Genomic DNA, 20,371 nt, shown 5'->3' with positions numbered 1-20,371 from the left:
GAATTTTTCTTAAGGATTTCGAAAGGCATTCCTATTAAAAAAAAAAAAAAAAAAAAAGGGATTTAAAAAGTCATTGAATGGGGGGAGTTGGCAAAGGCACCAGAAAGAAGCAAGTTGATAGTTGATGGACAGTATTCAGGACGCCATGTGGCTGGTTTTCAAGCAGGAACTCCAGTGAGTTAGGCCCGGCCACTTCAGAGGGATGGGGATTGACAGGGAGCCTGGGATAGTGGAGAGACAAAGAGAAAAAGAGGGGGGAGGACCAGGGGGAGGCTGAAAGAGACACGGATGGACACAAAAGAAGCACAGACTGACACATGGGTAGATGCCATCTTTGCAAATCGGGGCTCTCAAGGAAAGCTTGTTGTTTTCCTTTTATAAAAAGAAACAGTGGGGCTGGGCTTCCCTGGTGGCACAGTGGTTAAGAATCCGCCTGCCAATGCAGGGGACATGGGTTTGAGCCCTGGTCCGGGAAGATCCCACATGCCATGAAGCAGCTAAGCCCATGCGCCACAACTACTGAGCCTGCGCTCTAGAGCCCGCGAGCCACAACTACTGACCCCATGTGCGTGCCTAGAGCCAGTGCTCTGCAACAAGAGAAGCCACCGCAATGAGAAGCCCATGTACTGCAACGAAGAGCAGCCCCTGCTCGTCGCAGCTAGAGAAAGTCCGCGTGCAGCAATAAAGACCCAACGCAGCCAAAAAATAAATAAATAAATGAAAGAAACAGCGGGGGACTTCCATGGTGGTCCAGCAGTTAAGACACTGTGCTTCCAGTGCAGGGGGTGAAGGTTCGATCCCTGGCCAGGGAACTAAGATCCCACATGCCTCACAGTGCGGCCAGAAAAAAAAAAGAAAAAAGGAAAAAAAACTGTGGAGAAGTGGTTCTCAAAGTATAGTCCTGGGACCAGCTGAGGCACATTCTCAGGCTCCACCCAAGACTTTCAGTTGAACAGGCTCTCCAGGTGATGTGTGTGCTCGCTCAAGTTTGAGAACCGCGACTGTGGAGTAGTCATCAGAGCCCAGACACAGACTTAATTAAGGCTTCAGGGTAAAGGCCAGAGAAGAGGGGGCACAGGAGGTCACCCGCAAAAGCAAAAATAACACTATGTTCAGAAACAGGCGGGGAGGAGAGGCCCGTGTGAGCTGGCAGCGATGCTGGGTCTGAAGGCAAACCCGGGAGGGACGCGATTTCCTCCCCGGCAAGGTCATCCTGACGCCTGCCCCCGCCCTTCCTGAGATGTGTACACCTGCTGAATCCATCACCCGGGTTTATTTGAGGGGAAGAGTCCAGGCTGTTCTTTCCAGCGGCCCAGGGAACTCCCCCAGGGGGCAAAGGGGAGGGGACGCTGTGGTCCCCGCAGGGCCCACTGAACAGCGCTCCGGGGCCCAAAGGACAGGAGCCGAGCAGGGACAGGGGAAGGACAGGAGGAGGGGACCGTGGCCTCCCGGAGCCCCGTGCGAGGGCTCTCGGGTCCACGGTGCACGCGGACCGTTCGCCTCCACAGAAAGCGTGTGCTGGTTTTCAGCGACCTCTGCCGAGGGCTTTGGTCTGTGGTTTGGAAATGATAGGGCCTAAATGAGCCCAAGAACCGTCCAACTGACTTACATCTCCTTTTCTCACGTAATCGGGGTTCTTATAAATATCCCGGGCAAGGCCAAAATCACAAATCTTCACCACGTTGTTCTCAGACAGCAGTATATTTCGTGCTGCCAGGTCCCGATGAATGCACTAGAATAAAACAGTGGCATGATCAGTGCATGTCCTCGATCTCATTGGCTGATTTCCTGCGCCTTCTCAGTGTTTTCCTTCTGAACTCGGGGATCCATTTCGCACGCTTCCTTTACATGAAGGGAGCGGCTCCCGATGCATGTGGCGTCGCCCCAAACGTGAAGCACTTCTCTACCAATACAGACCCCCGGAGGCGCCCAGGTCAAGAAAGGCCCCGAATCCCCTTTGCTACTGTGTTGCAGGACAGCATCGGGGAAACAGAGCTGGCCGTCGGGTTCTCCCAGGGAGCACAACTTCCCCAAAACCTCTTATCCTGAGCTGCTGAGATCAGATCACGATCTAGCTGGAGTTTCCTGGGGGGACCCCACTGGGATGTGTTAATAGATGCCCTCCCATGGAGTCGTGTACTCTGAGAGTCTGGCCAGCTCTGAAAACACGCCAGAGGACGTTGTGGAGCACAGGTGCCAGGTTCATCTAGTCTGAAACCCAGCGAGCTTTTCCCCTGGAATTAAGTTCTACCTGCTGGTACCCAAGAGTCACCGTTCTCAGACTTCCTCACTCATATCAGGATGAATTAGGTCGCGTGTTGTGAAGTTCACTCTACATTTAAGGACACACGTACAAGCAAATACGAGGAAAAGTGGATTTATAGCACAGGTGTGTGTTTGCCCATGTGAACATCCACACGACGAGGCCTGGTGAAGAAGCAAAACAGTAAAGAGTGAGGCTGACCTTTCTGGAAGACAAAAACTCCATGCCTCTGGCCACTTGAAAACTGTAAGAAATCAGATCTTCCATAGTGATGGGCTGCTTGTAGAAATCGTCAGAATCTGGAAAGCATTAAAACCGTAACTGTTTGTAATGGCTCTTGTTATGCCACCAAATCCCAGTTTATTGGAACAATGTTAGCAAAACACGAAACAAACCAACAAGTAGATCAGAGTTCATTTTCGAGAGCATTTTTGAGTTTCAACATGAATATCCGAGATTTTTCCAGGCCTCTAGCCCATTTTGCCCAAGCATGGGGGGCAGGGGATGATCCATTAAGACAGAAAGGCCGGAGGGGAGACAATTGTACAGTTCCCTGTCAAAATTAGTAACTCTGTAAATAATCTAAATTCAAATCTTATCTCCCCAGGACATTACGCTTCGAGTCTCCCACGGGTGTTTATTAGGGTGATAAATAAGAAAAATATTTCAGAGATGCACGGTATGCTGTAAAAATATCCCAGACTGTAGGACAGGAAGGAATTAATACCTACCCTCCTCTTCCTCGGCATCACTCAGACTTTTATCCTCCTGAAACCCGGAGCTTGCGAAGCTCTCGCTGCTGGTAACACTATCTAGTCTTTGTTTCTCGCCCTGCTCCAGGTCTGGCTCCATTTTCTCTTTCTTAGGCTCCACGTGTAAGGCTGCATCCTTTAACAGACCAAGAAAGACACAGATGAAAGGGACAGAACAGTAACGGGGAGACCAGTCCCTCAAGCTGGCACTCGCCTGCACTAGGAGAATGTCGTCCGACAAAATGGATAGTAAATGAGTAGCCTGGCTTCGCAGCTGCTATTAACTGAGAGCTTACTCGGTGTGAGCCAGTACACTAAGAGTCTTTGGGACATTTTCTCTTTTAATCTTTCCAACAATTTTATGAAGTAGTTCTTGCTTGTAATACACGAGGGAATATGTTCAGAGAAGTCAGGTAATGAAAGTCACATGCAGCTAGTAAACGGCAAAGCTTGAACCCAGGTTCGGCCAACTCCAATCTATGCCCTTGAGCGCTTTTCCATGCCTTGCGCCATCTTGTGAAAGATGATACGGAATGACAGAAAAGGATCCCCAGTCAACTCGGGGCCTTTGTAATCCCTGGGAGGAGTAATAAGAGAAGGCTGCAGTTACCAATTTCTCTGGTTTCCTTGGAGAAGGAGGGAGCAGGAACGTTTCCTTGTCTCCCCTGCATTCAGAACAAAGATAGAGTTTGATGCTAACGAAGGTAGAAAAGGCCTTTCACCCTGGACTGGGCCTCTAAGCCCTGGTGTGTATCTGGTTCTTTCATTGACCATGTGATCTTGAACAAAGCACCTTGCTTTTCTGGGTTTCCTTTTTCTCATCGGAAGAGCTCTATCATCTTACTACGTTTTGACTCACGGGGAAGGAGTTGTTGATTCAGGGTGGAACCAGAAAAGATTTTTATCACCTTTTCGTAATTCACCTAATCACTGTGACACTAGAAACAGGACTCCCAGTGGCTTCATGACTCGACCGAGTACCTAGCTCAGTCCTGCTAGATGGCAATGCCAGACAGGGTCGGAGAGGGACTGGGGTTCAGTGGTGTCCCCCGATCCATCCGCCCTTTGGGGCAGGGCTGAGATTCACCAGGCTCCCCATCCTTCCTTGGCTTTTCCTGGAAGTGTCACAAAGTGGGAATGGTCCCTCCACTAGAGGGCGCCGTGGGAGCAAGGAGAGGACAGAGGAGGCTGCTTCAGCCTGACAAACCCTGGAAGCGTGGAGGGTCCCCGGCTCCTGCCCCCCGACAAGAGCCCCTCCTGTGCCGAAGGGGAGTCAGGCCTCAGAGGGAACCCCGACTGCCGTCCAGGTGACCTACCCGAGTGGAGATGGAGATCGTAACTCTTGGTTATTACGTGTCCCCGAGGCAGTTAGACTTGATTCTGCTCAGTTGGGGGACAGAAATTGTATTTTCCACAAGACCCTTCCCAGGACAGAAGGCAGCAGCGGAAGGGGGCTGGCAAAGATGCTGGGGTGAAAAGGGCTCGAGTCTTTGGCGTGACTCCAAGGACCGTAACTCAAGACTCCTTCACCCCTTCCTGACTCCCAATCAACGGTATATTTAGTTTTGCTTATTGGTAACCATTTCTGGTAAATGTTGATTTACTGAACTTTTGGGACTCTGACAGGATACAGTGAATTCATTACATATAATATGTAAAGATCCTAGTGAACTTACTTGGAAAATGAAATATCCCATTTCTGTTAAGCCATTTGGTTTTTCCTTTAGGTTCCAAATATGAAATACAGCCGTGTGTTTTCCACGAAAACACTAAGCTCCAACAAGAGGGAGGTGAATCATTAAATATAGCCAGAGAAGGAAGCAATCTCTTCAAACAAAGGACGCAGGAACCCAAACGCTCCATCCTGCCCGGGTCCCTGGGGTATTCTTGCTGGATTAGTTCTTCCTGAAGCCAGCCCAGGATTTCAGGACTGAGGAGTATTTGTACTGCTCTCAGCCCAGGGCACCAGGCTCCACTTTTTCTTATGTTTTTTTCCCCTCTTTGCCTAGTGCAGTGCATGGAAAGAGCATTGAAGGCGGGGGGAAGTCAGGAGAGCTGGGTTTTCTCCTCGACTTCACCTCTTGCCTTGTGTGTCCTTAAGGCCAGTCACTTGACTTTTCTGGGCACATCTGTAATGTGAGCGTGTAGGCTAGCTGGTCACAAAGTTCCCTTTCAGCTTCAAGGGTCTCATTATTAGAGGGCATGGTTTAAAATTGGGAAAGTATGTTCTTGCGTATATGTTGCCAGTCTGGTAGAAAACCTATGTCTCTGGTTGGATCAAAGGCTGAGAGAATGGGCCAGCTGTCCGGTGGGTCTTCTTTGTGTGCCCCATGAGAATCTCACTCGCATGACAGAGATGGGCATCATTCTTGGGTGTCGTGTACCTTATCCGTCATACAGATCCTATAGGTCAGTGGCATTAAGTTAGACTCACCCGGTCCTTCTATCTCGGTGGATCAATGATAATGATGATGGTAATTAACATTTATGGAGTGATGAACGGAATTTGATTCAACAATTCCGGCAGCTGGGTTCTATTATTATCTCCACGTAATAAATGAGGAAACTGAAACTTAGAGAGACTGAGTAACTTGCCCAAGGTCCCAGATTTCTTGAGTGGCAGAGATAGGATTTAAACCCAGGAAGTCTGATCCTGGAGTCTGAGCGCCTAAACCACCATGCCACGTGGATTCATCAACTACACTGCTAATTACAGGTGAATAATGTCAAGTCATCGTCTCGTGGGCTTCTCTAGTCCAGAGAAGGGCACACCATTGGTGAAATAGGTCACGTTGGCCAAGGCTTATTAAACTCTCCTTCACTCAGTAATCCCTTTTAAACTCTGTTTGCGTTCAGGACTTGGACCCTTGTGTTCCTTTTATTACATAGCTTTATTTTAGTGGGTAAGGCCGGTTCAGTATGTGTATGGGGTGACATGGGTGGTGAAGGTGTGGGGAAGTGGGAGAAAAGGCAGTAGGGAGGGAAGAAGATGATTTCTCTGGCCCCATCACTGTTGTTCTATTGTTGACTCTAAAGTCAGTTGACTGAGTCCTTAATTTCTCTAATCTAATCAGTGGAAACAATTATGCTTGCCATCATCTTTTAAGAAATGAGTGACTAAGTGATTTGTGCATGTCTGAGTATCTATGGAGAGAGAAAGAGACAGAGAGAGAGACACTTATCAAGATGCTTTGATATTTAGGTAGATGGCTAGTGAATTTTAATCTCTAATTATCACTGCATACAGTGGGCTCGAATATTCTCTGTGCTCACCCCAAAAAGAGTGTGATATATTAGCGTGGAAAGAAAAATAATTTTTTAAAGGAAAAAAGCAGAGATTGTGTTTTAAGCTCAGTCATTAATGGTGTAGACTGAAAAAAAATGCACAACGTAAAAGCTGTGAGTTGGGTTTATTCAGTGTCTTTCTGAGGACTGTAGCCCGGGAGCAGCCTCTCAGAGAGCTCTGAGAAACTGCTCTGAAGAGGTAGGGGGCGAGGTCAGCATATACGTGATGTTGGTGAAAAGGGGACGTGCAACCAAGCACACATCTTGGCAGAAGGCTGCCACTAGTTACGCAGAACAGACATCTTAGTTAATGGTTTCGGGGCTTTTCTAAGTATGAGAAGATGCAAGAATCCAGGTTCCACACACACACACACACACACACACACAAATTTTCTCCTGAAAATATGTAACGATCTGAAGGCCTGTTCTGCTAGTTTTCTCAGAGCACAGAGCGCCTCATTCCTGATCTCCGCCCCTGAACTCCTTTCAGGGTGTGTTAAAGGTCAGCGACTGCAGTGGCTCATGACTCAGTCCTTGCAGAGCTGGATGGATGGCTAGTGACATTCTTTAGTTGGCAATGGAAAAATAGTTTCTCTTGCTTTATGCTGCTACAGCCTAAACGGAAACTCACTGCTGTCTTGAAAAACCTCCAACCCCTAAGTTCCTTACCTTGTTGAGAAGGAATAAGGCCCGTTTGCTCTTGAGATAGTTGGAGAGATTTCCGTGTTTGCAGTATTCCACAATCACCATCAGAGGCCCTGCAGCCAAAACGACACATGCTCAGCCACACCAAGCCAGCCAGCCATCTGCCAGCCATCAGTGGGCCTGAGAAACCTCAAACCAACTTGTCTTTATATTAGTGGGGTCTGGGGGATGCAACTTGGGGGTGGGAGAGTTTTTTTGTTTTTGTTTTTCCAACTGGACCAGAGAAGGGGTTTAAAAAAAAATACAAAAGGAAAAGGAGACAATTGGTGGGGGGTCGGACTGGGGAAGAAGCAGAAAAAAAAAGAATAGGAGAGAAAGAACTGTGGGGAGGGGAGGGGAAGGGCCAAGGTCAGAGCTCTACCTGTAACTGCCAGTCACACACCAGCCCCTCCCTCCCAGGTCCTGTCTGGCCTGACCCCCACAGCTGCATGGCCACCTGGGGGTGTCTGCACGGAGGTTGCCCCAGGGCTTGTAAGGTCTAAAAGCAGGGATCGGCAAACTCATAAAGAAAGAGACAGAGACGGTAACTGTTTTAGGCTTGTAGGCCACACAACTACTCAGCTCTCTGCCTTTGTAACCGGAAAGCACCTGTAGACGACAGTACAACCAAATGAGTGACCGCGCTCCAATCCAACTTTAGGAACGCACAAATTTGAGTTGCATAGCGTTTTCCCATGTCACAAAATATTCCCCCCCCCCCCACAACTACTAAAAACGGTCAAAGTAAGCTCCCAGGCTGACCGGCCATCGTTTGGCGACCCCTAGTCAAAAGAGGAAAGAGGGTTGGACACTGCAGGTCCCCTGGGCTCCCCGAAGGCGCCATCCCCACCGCTCACCCGCTGGGCTCTAGGCCCACAGGGGAAGAACAACTTCCGGTTCTGGGTCAAAGCGGAAGTGGCCCCAGAGAGGCTTCTGCACGTGGGCCCTGTCCTGGGGCATGCTGGGAGTACTAAAGGCACCCTAGGGGAGGATGGAAAGGTGTGCGAGTCCTCAGTCATAATACACCCTGTCCCTGCACTTGGCCCTGTGGGTACGGCCTGTCCGAAGGCCGTGTCCCCACCCCACCTCTTCCTGGGATCCTGCCAGGAGTGATTCCTTCCTCTGGATGAAGCTTCAAGGGATGCTAACCTTCTGTGCATTTACCTTGGCTCCGGTCATACTCCTCCCAAGTCATCCTGGGAAAAACGCCCTGCACTTGACCTCGAGCCTGCGGAAGGAGGTCTCAAAGGGAGTCCTTCTGTTCAGAACCTTTAAGCTAAGTATCCAGGGAAGGCACTTCCAGGATGGGAGCACCTTCCATCAACGGACAGGCTGCTTCCTCTGGACTATTACCAGGCCATGTGCCAGGAGGTGGGGGTGAAGGGCTGCGGGACAGGGAGCTCGCCCAGGCCGTGTGAACTGGGACAGGGGCAGGCCCTCCCTTCCCCTTTACCTCCTTGCTTGGTGCAGGCTCCCAGCAGGTTGACGACATTCAGGTGGTGGCCGATGTGGGTCAAGATCTTGAGCTCGGTCATCAGAGCCTTGTACTCACTGGCCGTGGCCCCCTCTGTGTGAGGATCAAGGGGAGAATCAAGGCAACGGGACAATGGGGCTCTTTCCTCTGGCGTGGCCCTCCTGCCCTCTGTGTTTGGCAGTGCTCAGCCCTTACTGCACTGGCTTCCCCACAGTCTGCAGAAGGGCCAGCCTCCAGCCTGTATTCATTCCTCCCACCCTCTTGAGCCAGCAGGGTCTTGGTTACAGTGAGGCGCAGAGTGGTGGTGGGGTTAGTCACTGGACGTTTCCCTTGGCGGACCTCGTCCTGTTCCGTAACACGCTGACTCGGAGCTGGGCACCTGGGGAGAGCGCCTTCCAAAGGCTTCCTTGCGTCAGAACCAGGCCCAGCGAGAACTTTCCAGGCGGGGGATGATCCCACACCTCACCTCTTTTTCTCACTTCCCCTGCTTTGAGAAGTTACAAAGGGGCCTGCAAGGGCAGAATGGCCACTTCTGTAAACATCTTTGCCATGTGTTATTTTCTCTCTAAAACCTTTTCCTCTCCGGAGTCTGCAGGGTTATCTCAAGTCATGAGGATCCATAAGCATCTGAATTCAACTTCATTCTCAGAGATAAACAGTGTCAATCTAAGAATTAGCAGAGTCTAAAGCCAATTAAGTTTGTCTTGTCTGTTTGTTCTTATTGGTTAACTTCTAAGGCATTTAAAAATTTTTAATTATGTTTACAAGTAAAAAAAAAAAGTCATATAAGCTTGCTGTAAACATATTTCAACAATATGATGTTTATAGAGTGAAAAGTGAAAGCCACCCCAACTCACCTTTTTAGCAGTAACCACTGTTCATCATTTGGAGTTTCAGAGCTTTTTCTATGCATTTATAAATATATGTACCCAATCAAAGGTCTTTTTCGTTTACATAAATGGAATCATATATAAAAATATAAAAGCAAATTTGATATATATAATTTGCTTTTCCCCCCTTTTAAATGTCATAGACTTTCCCCATTCTTTTAAATTGATTAATGGCATTCCTGACATTTAGACTGTCTACAGTTGTGTTTTGTTTTTGTTTTTTGCCATTACAAATATGCTGGAATAAACAGCCTGTGATCTTTGTACCCATGTGCAAGTATTTCTGCAGGACAGTCCTGGAAATGGGTCGTGCATTTCACATTGCATCTGTGCATGTGAAGGATGTGCATTTCACATTGTGGTAGATACCAACGTGGTATTTCATAAGCACAAATCATTTTTTAATAATAACCAGATAAACTCTAGAAGCCTCCCAGTGGGATTGGGACTGGCTCACAGTAGATGCTCAACAAATATTTGTTAGACAAATAAACAGCATGATTACTCTTCTCATTTCAGACATGGGCTTAAGGCCCAAAAAGGTTAAAGGTTTTGCTCAAGGGCACTTTGAAAGAGCTTCTGACTCATGGCCTTTGTTTGACATTCTGCCTTTCCAGTTTCTCCTAGAAACAGATGGCCAACCAGTTTAAACAAGAAAGCTTGAATGAAAATAGTTTTTTAGGAATGTTACATAGTGGGTGACTTGGCAGTCTTTTTCAATCAAGGCTGATGGCTTAAAAAAAAAAAAAAGATAAGCATTTATACAGATACTACACACCCTATTTCTGTATTGCATAGAACACATTCTCTGGCCCGTTAAAAAAATAAAATTGCCAGTCAGAATGTCCCCCTCAAATTCATCCCTCCACGCGTTGATGCCCCTTTAGCCACAGTAGACAAGCACGGGCAGCCGACTTGCCTCTCCTAGAGATGGTGTGTCGTAGTAAGCAGGGAGACAAAACTAGCTGAGGAAAACAGATGCTTCCAGATTTAGTTTCAACTTATCTCAAGGCTGGATATACTAGCTTGCCTCCAGAACCCAGGCCAGGACCACTTTCAGGATTTTGGAGCAATGGATCATTTCTAGGAGGCTGTGCCTCTGCAGCCCTTCTGTAGCACTGAGGTGTGTGTGTGTGGGTGGGGAGAGCCTGGCACCCAAACCCTTAGTTTTGCACTGCTGAGCTGTGTGGCCTTGCAGAGGCTGTTTAACCTTTCTGGGCCATGTTTCTTCATCTGCAAGTTGGGATAATAATATCTACCTCACAAAGGCTGTAGAGAGAAAAATAAGAAAAGTGGCAACTTCATGTGGTTCAAGCTACTAAAGTAAAGTACCTAGTCTGGTGCTTTCTCACATGGAAGACACGTTGATGCCTCTTCTCTTTAGAATCTGGGTGGGAGTGGGGTATGGGGGGTGCTGGACTACAGGTATTCTCACAGAGATGTCCACCATCATCTGGGTAGTTCACCTTGAACAAGGCCTGCTTTGTGGATGCAAAGCTCTTTCCCTGGCTACTTTCAGGGTAGAACTGTCAGGTTCGTTGCAGAGTTTTATCAGAGCCTTCACTCAACAGCCTTTTGAAGTGGAAAAATATTATTACATGGGACTTTTTACAATCATGGTGTCACTGCTGGATGAAAACGAAGGCTTTGAAGTCTCCCTCAGCCCACGGGCCTTTCTGCTGGAACCTTTGCCAGCTACCTGCTTGGCTGGGCGCATAGCCTTCTATGCCTCAAAATCCCCTGGCAATATCTTAGAGACTTTGGAAAGCTGAAAATTGCCCTTTGGGTTTTCAGTCCTGTTTCTTTTTGGTTTGGGAAGCTTAAAACGCATTGAAGTAACATGACAATTTCATCACAGTGAAGTATTTTCTATGCTTTAAAGGACCTATGAGTCTTGGAGATGTTTGGTTGACGTGACTTTCAGTGACGTTTCATTTTCACTCTGTCTTAGGGGGCGGGTCATAAGTCACCGTGTGCTTCGTCTCTACCTCCCAGTGCCTCACGGGGTGATAGTATCTTCAACATAGGAAGATAGGTTGTTGTTTTCGGGTTTGTTTTGTTTTTATCTCTAAAGAGGAAATGTTTAATGGGTGGGACCTGATGCTATAAAATAGCTTGAAGTTCTGATCAATTCAACTGTTCTAGCTTTATATTCTTACTTTATAGTGAGGTTCAGCCCCAGCTAAGCCTTTGAGATTTATGACGTACAGCTAAGTTGCCATCATGATGCCATAAATGGATCATTCCCAAATTTTGTACCTGTGGTTCCTGTGGGCTTGAGTCCCTGGTACTCTAGAAAAATCTGAGATGTGGTAGGAGAAAGATCTCTGAGGAGACGGAAATCATTTTCCCCATGGATAACGCTGAACTGTTTCCTTTCCAAGGTTTATTCTGAGCTCCTGCTGGCCTCATCTAAAGCCCCGGAGGTCAAGGGGCTTCCAGCAGAAGCAAGTTTTGTGGCCAGAGCAGAAATGGCTTCTGTCTGTTCCTAGGCCACACCCAACTTGGGCCGGCATTTAGGGAACGCAGTGGGTGAGCTGAAAGCCAAACTTACACCATCCGTACCTTTCAGCATCTTGACGGCCACCGTCCGGCAGGCGGGTGATTTCTTAATGCCGAATGCAGACGCTTGGACCACTTTTCCAAAAGCCCCTCTTCCAAGTGATTTGCCTACAATGAAAAGAAGACGTCGGTTTGCTTGCCCAGCCAGCAGGGTGAGCTTAAGTCTTTTTTCAGGAAGAAAGGGCCTTTTCCCTGTGTGTGTATGTGTGGCATGTAGCTCTGAATGGAATCTCCAATGAACTGACCCCAAAAGGGTCAGGACACATTTCTGGGGTATCTTCCTTTCAACTCTTTATTGTGCTTCTGCGCTGCCCTCATCCTTCACAGCTAGGCTAGGCCCCTAGAAGGCATCTGGTGCAGGTGGATGGCCAGTTTCCTCTTTTACAGAGTCCTTCTTGTGGGGAGAGGCTACCACATCCTGAGTGGTCTTTTCCATTGTTTACTAACGTCACTACCACAAAAATTTCCCTATGTTTAACCTAAGCCCCTTTTCTTGCCACTTAAGCTTACTTCTTCTGATCTGTTTTCAGCAAAGGGAGGAAATTGAGAAGGGGGGGTTACTGCTGTTATAATGATGCTTCAGAGCTACCAAAAAATAATGAAGTCGTTTCTCAGACCTCCTCGCCAGGCAAGATATTCCCAGTATTTCTAACGTGTCTTTACATGATGATTATAAATCTTCATGGTTCCAAACATGGGCCTAGTAATTTGTTTCAGCCACAGAGAGGTGGTTGCCAGATGCAGTGACAAAGTGAGGTCTCATTCACGGTACCCGGTACGTTATGTCGTAATGACTGTTAAACACTTTTTTTTTTTTTTTTTCCTCACCCTTGAATGAGACAAACTTCACTCAAAGGGGCAATGACCATGTCTGAATCTTCCCAGAACTTGGCCTGGTGCCTGGTGCACCTGGGTCCCCGGTGTATTAGTGCAGAATGAAGAGTCGCATCTGGGAATTTGTGAGATGCTGACAGCAAGTCTCATGCAGTCCTGGGTAGCCAGAGGGGCCCCCGTGAGTTGCACACCTGAACGGTGCACAGAGATGAGGAGGGACCACCCCTGCCCCCAGAACACCTCTGCCACCTTTTCTATCAGGGCTTCCTTCTGCTCCACCAGGAAACAGGTTGCTGAGTACGACCTAGAGGAACTGTGCACTCAAGCATGATATGGCAGAAGAAAGGGTGAGCCTGAGAAGTCGCCTTTTTTTTTGGTTCTTCTGGCGGCAGGTGGGGGGGGGGGGTGTTGGAAAGCCAACAGAATGCCTCTGGTCAAAAGTAAGTCCTGGTAGGGGGAGTGTTACTTCCACACACAGCCTCCAGTTCCAACCAAGTCCTCGCGCTGAGACTGTTCTGATGATGTGCCTCCAGTGAGCTGACTTTCCTTCCCTCCTTCTTTCCTATCTTCTTCGTACGCCAGTCCCTTCCCCCAAAGGACACAATTTGTTGTTTGTGTTTTAAGATTCCTAGAAAATTGGTAATGAAGCTTTCCTGCTTCCTTATCCTATTAGAAGCTTTGTACTTCTATGTGCAACTCCCGCCCGCCACCCACCCGAGGTCACGTCCAGTGAGGAGGTGGAAAGAGCTCCGTCCCCAGTGACATCAGCGGTGTCTCACGGGGACACGCTCTGCGTTAGGAGGAGACACTGGTGAAACGACACGCTTCCCCTGGTCAAATGTGCACCTGTCGTGGCTGATCAGGTCATCCTCCCAGAGCATGCTCCATGGGCACGGATAGAGTCTCTGCTCCCTTCTTCAGATAAAAGCATCCAAGAAGTAGCAAAGTCGGGAGTTCTCGTTTAAATAAAAGAGCCTCCGGTGAACCCCGAAATCACGTATGGAAAGAAGACTGGCAGATACCTTCTCCAGATTGTAAACATAGGCGCACTTTGGTTAGAGGCTTATCCCTTGCTTTTGTAGGGTAAAAGAACACCTTTTCTTCTGCACTGCTTTCTACCATCTAATATGAAGTGTCCTGAGTCTGAGACAGATGAAGAGCATCTCTGTGTTGGGACAGCTCTCCACAGGGTCCACAGACCCCTGCTCACTTGGGGCAGGCAACATCCTTTTCCTTTCCACAGCTTCAGCCCCCATGCATTCCCTTCTTAGCCATCACACAAAACACTTTATTTTGACAAGTGTTTGGGGAGTTTGCTTTGACCAGTGAGAAGGCGCTCGTACTCACTAGACTTCCCTGTCTTTTCATTTATTCTCTTGGAAGCTGACTGCCGCCTCGAGCACGGCCTGAAGCTATCACGGGCTCTTTAATCATCTGGCACAGTTGCGATCCTTTGGCAGATCTGCAGTTCCAGGGTCAGGGGAGCCCCGTCACACCGGACTCCATCTTGCCTGATCCTTCTTTTCCCTTAAAATCCTCCTTGGTGTCACCTAAATGCCACTGACTTGGAAAAGTGCTAGGTCGCGGTCACACCACGAGAGGACATCGGAATCTCCTCCGAGAGTGACTGGCCAGGGTCCCTGGGACACGGTGGGGAGAGTGCAGGGCAGCCCGGGGCTGAGACCCTCTTGGGCATCCAGGGCTCATCTTACACTAGGCAGCACCATCCACTTGCCACACTCCGCACTCCACGTGTGCTTTCCCATGTTAGGTAATCCTGACTTTACTTTCCAATGGGAAGATGCACTGTCAGGCATTATCCCAACTTCTGTGATAAATGCACAGAAGTGGAATTCTCGCCCAGGTTGAGTGAGGCATCTCTAACAAAACAGGCTTTTTTTCCGTTCTGGGTTTCAGGAATTTCAATGGTAGCAACACCTTTGACCCAAACTCTCACTCTGTCTATCGGGTGCTATCAGTTCTGACTTCTGTCACCAGGGCTGCGAGTCGTAACCCAGAGTACACTCAGCTGAAATCAGAAGCCGTTTGGTCTGTGTATTTCTCTACATTTCTAACCCACTGTAACTGCCCATCAAGCCAGCTTTTCCTCTGCATCCATCCAGACATAATTTTGGTTACTTTCAGTTGCCAGACGTTACTTCAGATTATTTTCTGTCATGTTGTTTTTTTTTTTTTTGCGGTACGCGGGCCTCTCACTGTTGTGGCCTCTCCCGTTGCGGAGCACAGGCTCCGGACGCACAGGCTCAGCGGCCATGGCTCACGGGCCCAGCCGCTCCGCGGCACGTGGGATCTTCCCGGACCGGGGCACGAACCCGCGTCCCCTGCATCGGCAGGCGGCCTCTCAACCACTGCGCCACCAGGGAAGCCCATGTATTTGTTTTTTAAGCCAAATAAATCTCCTCTGGCCCTTGCAGCCACACTCTGCATTGAAAGGCAGAGTTAGCTGATTTGACCCACTTACCCTCATCCGTCAAAGACACTCACACGTACATTAGCCGAATCATAGCATCTGGCAGCTCCGGGAAGGAAAAGAACCAAAAGATCTTCAAGGAGACTCTTCTGAAATGGGATTCTCTAAACTCACAGAGCCCCAGGGGAATTCTGGTAGAAGGGTTAGCATTCTCCCTTGATGTGCCGTCAAGGATCACAATGGTACTAGGCCAAGGAATGAAGAAATGGGACAGAAAGCTTGTGTTTCCTATACAGAAAGACGCATGTCTGCTTGTGACTAATAACTCTGGAAAGCAGTGTGACCTGAGAATGGCTTACGGTTGTGGGAAAACTATCCCATGTTCCCTGCCAAGGTCACTGGCGGGGTGGGCTGGGCCAGCTGCCATGTAATTTAGACTTGCAGAAGGAACTCATCTAGGGTGGCACCTGCCCTGAACGACTCTAAATTTAGTTGATTTTTTTCCCGCCCCGTCAGCAGCCATTGCTGGCTTTCGCCTGTCCCTCCGGCCTTTTAGTGATTCCTAATTTCCTTCCCCAAGCCAAACAGCAGGCACTCTTGGGGCCAAGTCTTCTTTCTCATGGAGGGAGAAATGTAAGTGGAATCATTTCAAGGCCCAAGAGAACAACAAGAAAAGCCATTTCTCCCTCTCTGTCCCCTCACACCCCTACCCCAATATAGTCTGCATGTGGAGGAGGGGGGGGCCGTGCGAGTGAATTGGAACAACAGGCTCTTCGGGCAACAAGCTCCACTGGCTCCACGATCTCTTTTCTCAGTTCCGAATATTAATGATTCTGGCACACACAGGGGAGAGTGGAAAACTTTCAGAAGCCACCATCCAGATGTCTGGGCAAGAGTATCTGAGGCTCCTGTTGTTTTGTAGCACCGTGGGCTGGAGGTTAAGTTGCATTGTGCTGTCTGAGCTGGAGGAGATTGGGGGTAAGCTGGAGAGAAAGCACGTTGGCCTGGGGTTTAGAGCGTCCCTGTTACCTAGGAAGCAGCAATCCTCCCTCTTCATAAATGACACGTAAGTGACACCCAAGGGCTTTTTTCTCTGTGTGGACATTTCAAACACCCGGGGAAATTCAAAGCATGTAATTTATAGGTTCGTGCACAGGGGGTTTTGATCCTCAGCCTTGCAGAGCACCAACCCTTTCACCATGTATTTGGCTTTACTGCATCTCCTCATCCTGAATTGTGTTCTACGTCACCAATTTCTCATCCACAAAAATTTCATGAGTTAAGAGTGTCTGTACTTGTAAGACTCTGCTGGAACTAAGCTCTCCCCTTCTCCTCCACTTATCGGCTTTTACAGCTGTGTCCTTGTCCCTTCGAGGGGACAGACTCAAACGCCTTTGCATCCCCAGCACCTAGACGAGCAACTGCTGCTCGGCGAAGGTGCTTAATAATTGTTGAAAGAATTAACAGGTGCTGCCTTGTCCCCTTGACCTTCTGTCTTAGGATCCTAGAGACTTCTTTATCTCTGTGTCCATCTCCCTTGCTGGTTTGTGAGCAGCTGGAGGGTAGAATCCCGAGTCTAGTCGACTTCTGCGTCGCTCAAAGCGCAGTGCTTTGCAAGTAGTAGGTGCTCGGTTATGGGTTTAGGAATCTGTGGAACAAATACTTTACCCAGTTTAAGTCTCTCCCGGGCAAACTCCCACTTGCTGGCATCGTAAGGGAGCCGTTCGCACTGCTCATCCAGGGGAACTTCATCTGGGTCCACGATAATCGATAGGTAGTCAGTTTTCATCTCGGAAGAAGACTGAGAAATAGATCTCAAAGTCACCAAGAAGGAAACAACTTTAAAAACCCAGATATTCAAGAGACCACACTTGGCAACATCGCCTGCTATTTTGGTTCGGAGGGTTGAAACCACGTGGGGGGGAACAGGAAGGACCCTCCGCATACACACAGACACGTCACACGTGAGCGTGCAATTTTCATCAAGCAACCCCTTACTATTCCCGCAATGCATTTCTGTGGCACCCGCTCCACCGTCCTGTCTCAGACCAAATGCGCTCAGATCCTGCTGTGATCCCATTGCTTGTTCTTAAACAAGCAATAGTCCTCTGAAAACAATGCAAGGCATTTTAATAAAATCATTCCAAACTGTGACTAAAAATAACTTTCCATGACCATTCTCCACATGCAGGAGTACACACGACAGATGAGTCAACAGCGGGCTCCATGACTGTGGCTTTTCTACATTTGCAAGAGAGGCCAGAGGTGGCAAAGTAAACCCAGGATCCCTGGGATGGTTGAGAGGCACATTTCACGTGAAGTGTTTAAATATAGTCAGAAGGCCTGGCCCCTTAGTTGCTGCAGCAACCTGAGAAGACTATAGTGAGATTAGTACAAGATTTTCCTGGAGGAGTTTAAGAAAAAGGGTTCTGAGCTCAGCACTTAATGAACACTGAAAAGTCAGCACTTCTGAAATAAAGGAATCCACCAACAAGTAGGCTACACAAGTTTCCTGGTGACCAAAATTTTGTGAGTCCCCGTTCAGATGTACTGGATTCATCCAAACTGTTCCGTTTGAATTTGAGTTATTTATATTAAAATTCGTGTAAAATGCAAGCTTATTCAATATGTTGCAAGTTCATATTTACCATACATTACTGTGACTCAGACGCAGGGAAAAGATAAAAATTAAAAAAAGGAAAAATGTACAAAAAGATTTATCCTCAATAAGAAATAGTAGTTGATTATTTCAAAGGCCAAGGGGTGAGACTTACACACGGTCACATTCCAAGTTCTTTTGGCCACTGGTCAAATAAATAAGGTGGCCTCTACCTTCTAGTGCTTGTTTTATCTTGGTAATGCAAATTAAGCCCAGAAAACACCCTTTATTTCAGATCATACGTAACTGGTTTTACATTTAGTGTCTTAGGTTCACATTAATGGGTGATGCCCCGTTAATGTTAATTCATTGTAGAATTGACGGCATTTCTGTGGGCAGGACAGACGGGAGGTATGTTTGCCTATATATGCCAGGTTTTGATAACTCTTGCCTAGAAGTTATGTACACTTCATTTAAATGAGTTTCAGGCCCTTCCTTTCAGTGCACTTCCCTAAACAGGATCAGAGTTCAGTAGAGAAGATGAACCTCTCCATCCACCCGATTTCACACCGGCCCGCATTCTTCGGCCGTGACTCACCCCGTTCTGGGCTGTCACAGCTCACCTCATCCATCACTTGCAATCTGTCTCTTTCTCACAAAAATTATCACTAAAATGTGTGACAGATAGCCCAAGGCAGGAAGATTTGCCTGCCACGAAGAGTGGAAAATGGAGAAAGATAGGGGGCACGTTTGTCACGAATTGCGATTGCCAGTGGTGTTAGACGGGAGGGCCCCAGCCTGTCAGACGCTCGCTCGTGCGAGGCTGTGCGGCTAGAGAGGAATGTAAGTTCCTACGCTAGGGCGCTGGGTGTTCATTAGTGCTCACTGCTGGAAGAGGTTTCATGACTCAAGCTTTCAGTGTCTGCTGTAGCCACGGCCATGAGAAACGGTCTCCAGTCTTCCAAGAGCACAGGAAGAGCTGGGGCCCAGCCAGGGACAGCCTGGGTCCTGCAGGAAGTGAGGGAAGGTGGGCAGGGGTGATGGAGGCAAGGCAGCAGGCCATGAAGGCGGTCTTCCCACATGGCACCTGTGGAATCTGCGCTTCATCTCAATAAGGCGGATGAGAGGAAACGCCCAACGAGCCTTCGGGAAGGGCTTTGAGACGAGTATGAAAGTAGAATCTTGGTTGACAAATATTTATTCCTTCAATTGACATTAACACCGAGCAGCCACTCAGGTGCTTGGCATGGAAATTGCACCGCCAGGCGCTTCAGAGTCCAGGCTCTGAATTTGACAGCCTGGATTGGAATCGGACCAGCATATAACCTTGGGGAAGGTGCTTAACCTTTTTAAGGCTAGTTTTCTTGTCTGTAAAGTAGTGATGATAATGGTACTTATCTCATAGGGTTGCTGTGAATATCAGATGAAATAGTCCACGTAAAGCAAGTACGGCCTGGAGTATAGGAAGTATGAATAAATGTTAGCTTTAGTTGTAACACTGGCCTATGCAGGGTGAGGATAAAAAGAGAAAATACAGGGCTTCCCTGGTGGCGCAGTGGTTAAGAATCCGCCTGCCAAGGCAGGGGACACGGGCTCGAGCCCTGGTCCGGGAAGATCCCACGTGCCGCGGAGCAACTAAGCCCGTGCGTCACAACGACTGAGCCCGTGTGCCACAACTACTGAAGCCCGTGCACCTGGAGCCTGTGCTCTGCAACAAGAGAAGCCACCGCAATGAGAAGCACGCACATCGCAACGAAGACCCAACGCAGCCAAAAATAAATTTATAAAAATAAAACGAGAGAAAATCCAGCCCTTATCAGCGAGGATTTACTCTGAGGTTGGAGGAATCGTCTGGAAATAATTCCTGACACCTTGCTCCCCCTCACCTCCTACAACCAATTACTTCTCGAATTCTATAGGCATCCGGTTACTGATAAGATACTTTCTTGCTCTCATCCTTTTTTTGTTTTGCGGTACGTGGGTCTCTCACTGTTGTGGCCTCTCCCGCTGCGGAGCACAGGCTCCAGACGCGCAGGCTCAGTGGCCATGGCTCACGGGCCCAGCCGCTCCGCGGCATGTGGGATCTTCCCGGACCCGGGCACGAACCCGTGTCCCCTGCATCGGCAGGCGGACTCCCAACCACTGCGCCACCAGGGAAGCCCTCTCATCCTTTTATTGACATTAAAATTTCCTAAATTTTTAGAAATACAAAGGACCTCTTCAATTTAGTCCCAGTTTGCCTTTCCAGTTTTATTTCCACTAGGTTCCTCTATGCAAGGTAACCAGACTCCTTCCCTAACCTGGGGAGTGGGCAGGAGTTCAGGTGGGATGTGTCTTTCTGCTGCTTTTCTTCCAGCCACAGCCTTCAAAGTCTGTCTCTAAGCTGGGCTTTCTCTGAAGTTTTTCTCCCCCTCTCGTCCTTTGAACTCTGTAGTCTTTGTACCTCCCTTACAGATTTGGCAAGTTTTGCTTTTGTTAGCTCTGTTTCCCTATATGATGTACCTCCCCTTTCAAAACCCCATTGTTTAACTTTCCTTTCCTTCGAAAGCAGTGGCCTTCATTGTCACGTCTCAAAGCCAATCACTCCATACAACAAA

General features: G+C 48.3%; 1 protein-coding gene across 1 annotated transcript in view; it reads right to left on the bottom strand.

Annotated features, from left to right (window-relative positions):
• The window catches only part of FLT1 (fms related tyrosine kinase 1), a 169,606-nt gene that overhangs the window by 15,467 nt on the left and 133,768 nt on the right, over positions 1-20,371 (bottom strand). Inside the window, exons 17-23 of the mRNA XM_029210240.1 lie at positions 16,844-16,976; positions 11,914-12,018; positions 8,438-8,551; positions 6,970-7,058; positions 2,995-3,151; positions 2,465-2,562; positions 1,610-1,732 (exon numbers count right to left, since the gene is read on the bottom strand). Coding sequence (XP_029066073.1) covers positions 1,610-1,732; positions 2,465-2,562; positions 2,995-3,151; positions 6,970-7,058; positions 8,438-8,551; positions 11,914-12,018; positions 16,844-16,976 — 819 coding nt within the window. The remainder of the gene's footprint in view (positions 1-1,609; positions 1,733-2,464; positions 2,563-2,994; positions 3,152-6,969; positions 7,059-8,437; positions 8,552-11,913; positions 12,019-16,843; positions 16,977-20,371) is intronic.

This window comes from Monodon monoceros, unplaced genomic scaffold (assembly GCF_005190385.1).
Source record: "Monodon monoceros isolate NGI ecotype Baffin Bay Population unplaced genomic scaffold, NGI_Narwhal_1 Super_Scaffold_8, whole genome shotgun sequence".
Taxonomy (NCBI): Eukaryota; Metazoa; Chordata; class Mammalia; order Artiodactyla; family Monodontidae; genus Monodon; species Monodon monoceros.
Note: the sequence above shows the minus strand (reverse complement) of the source record. Positions and strands in the feature narration are given on the sequence as shown.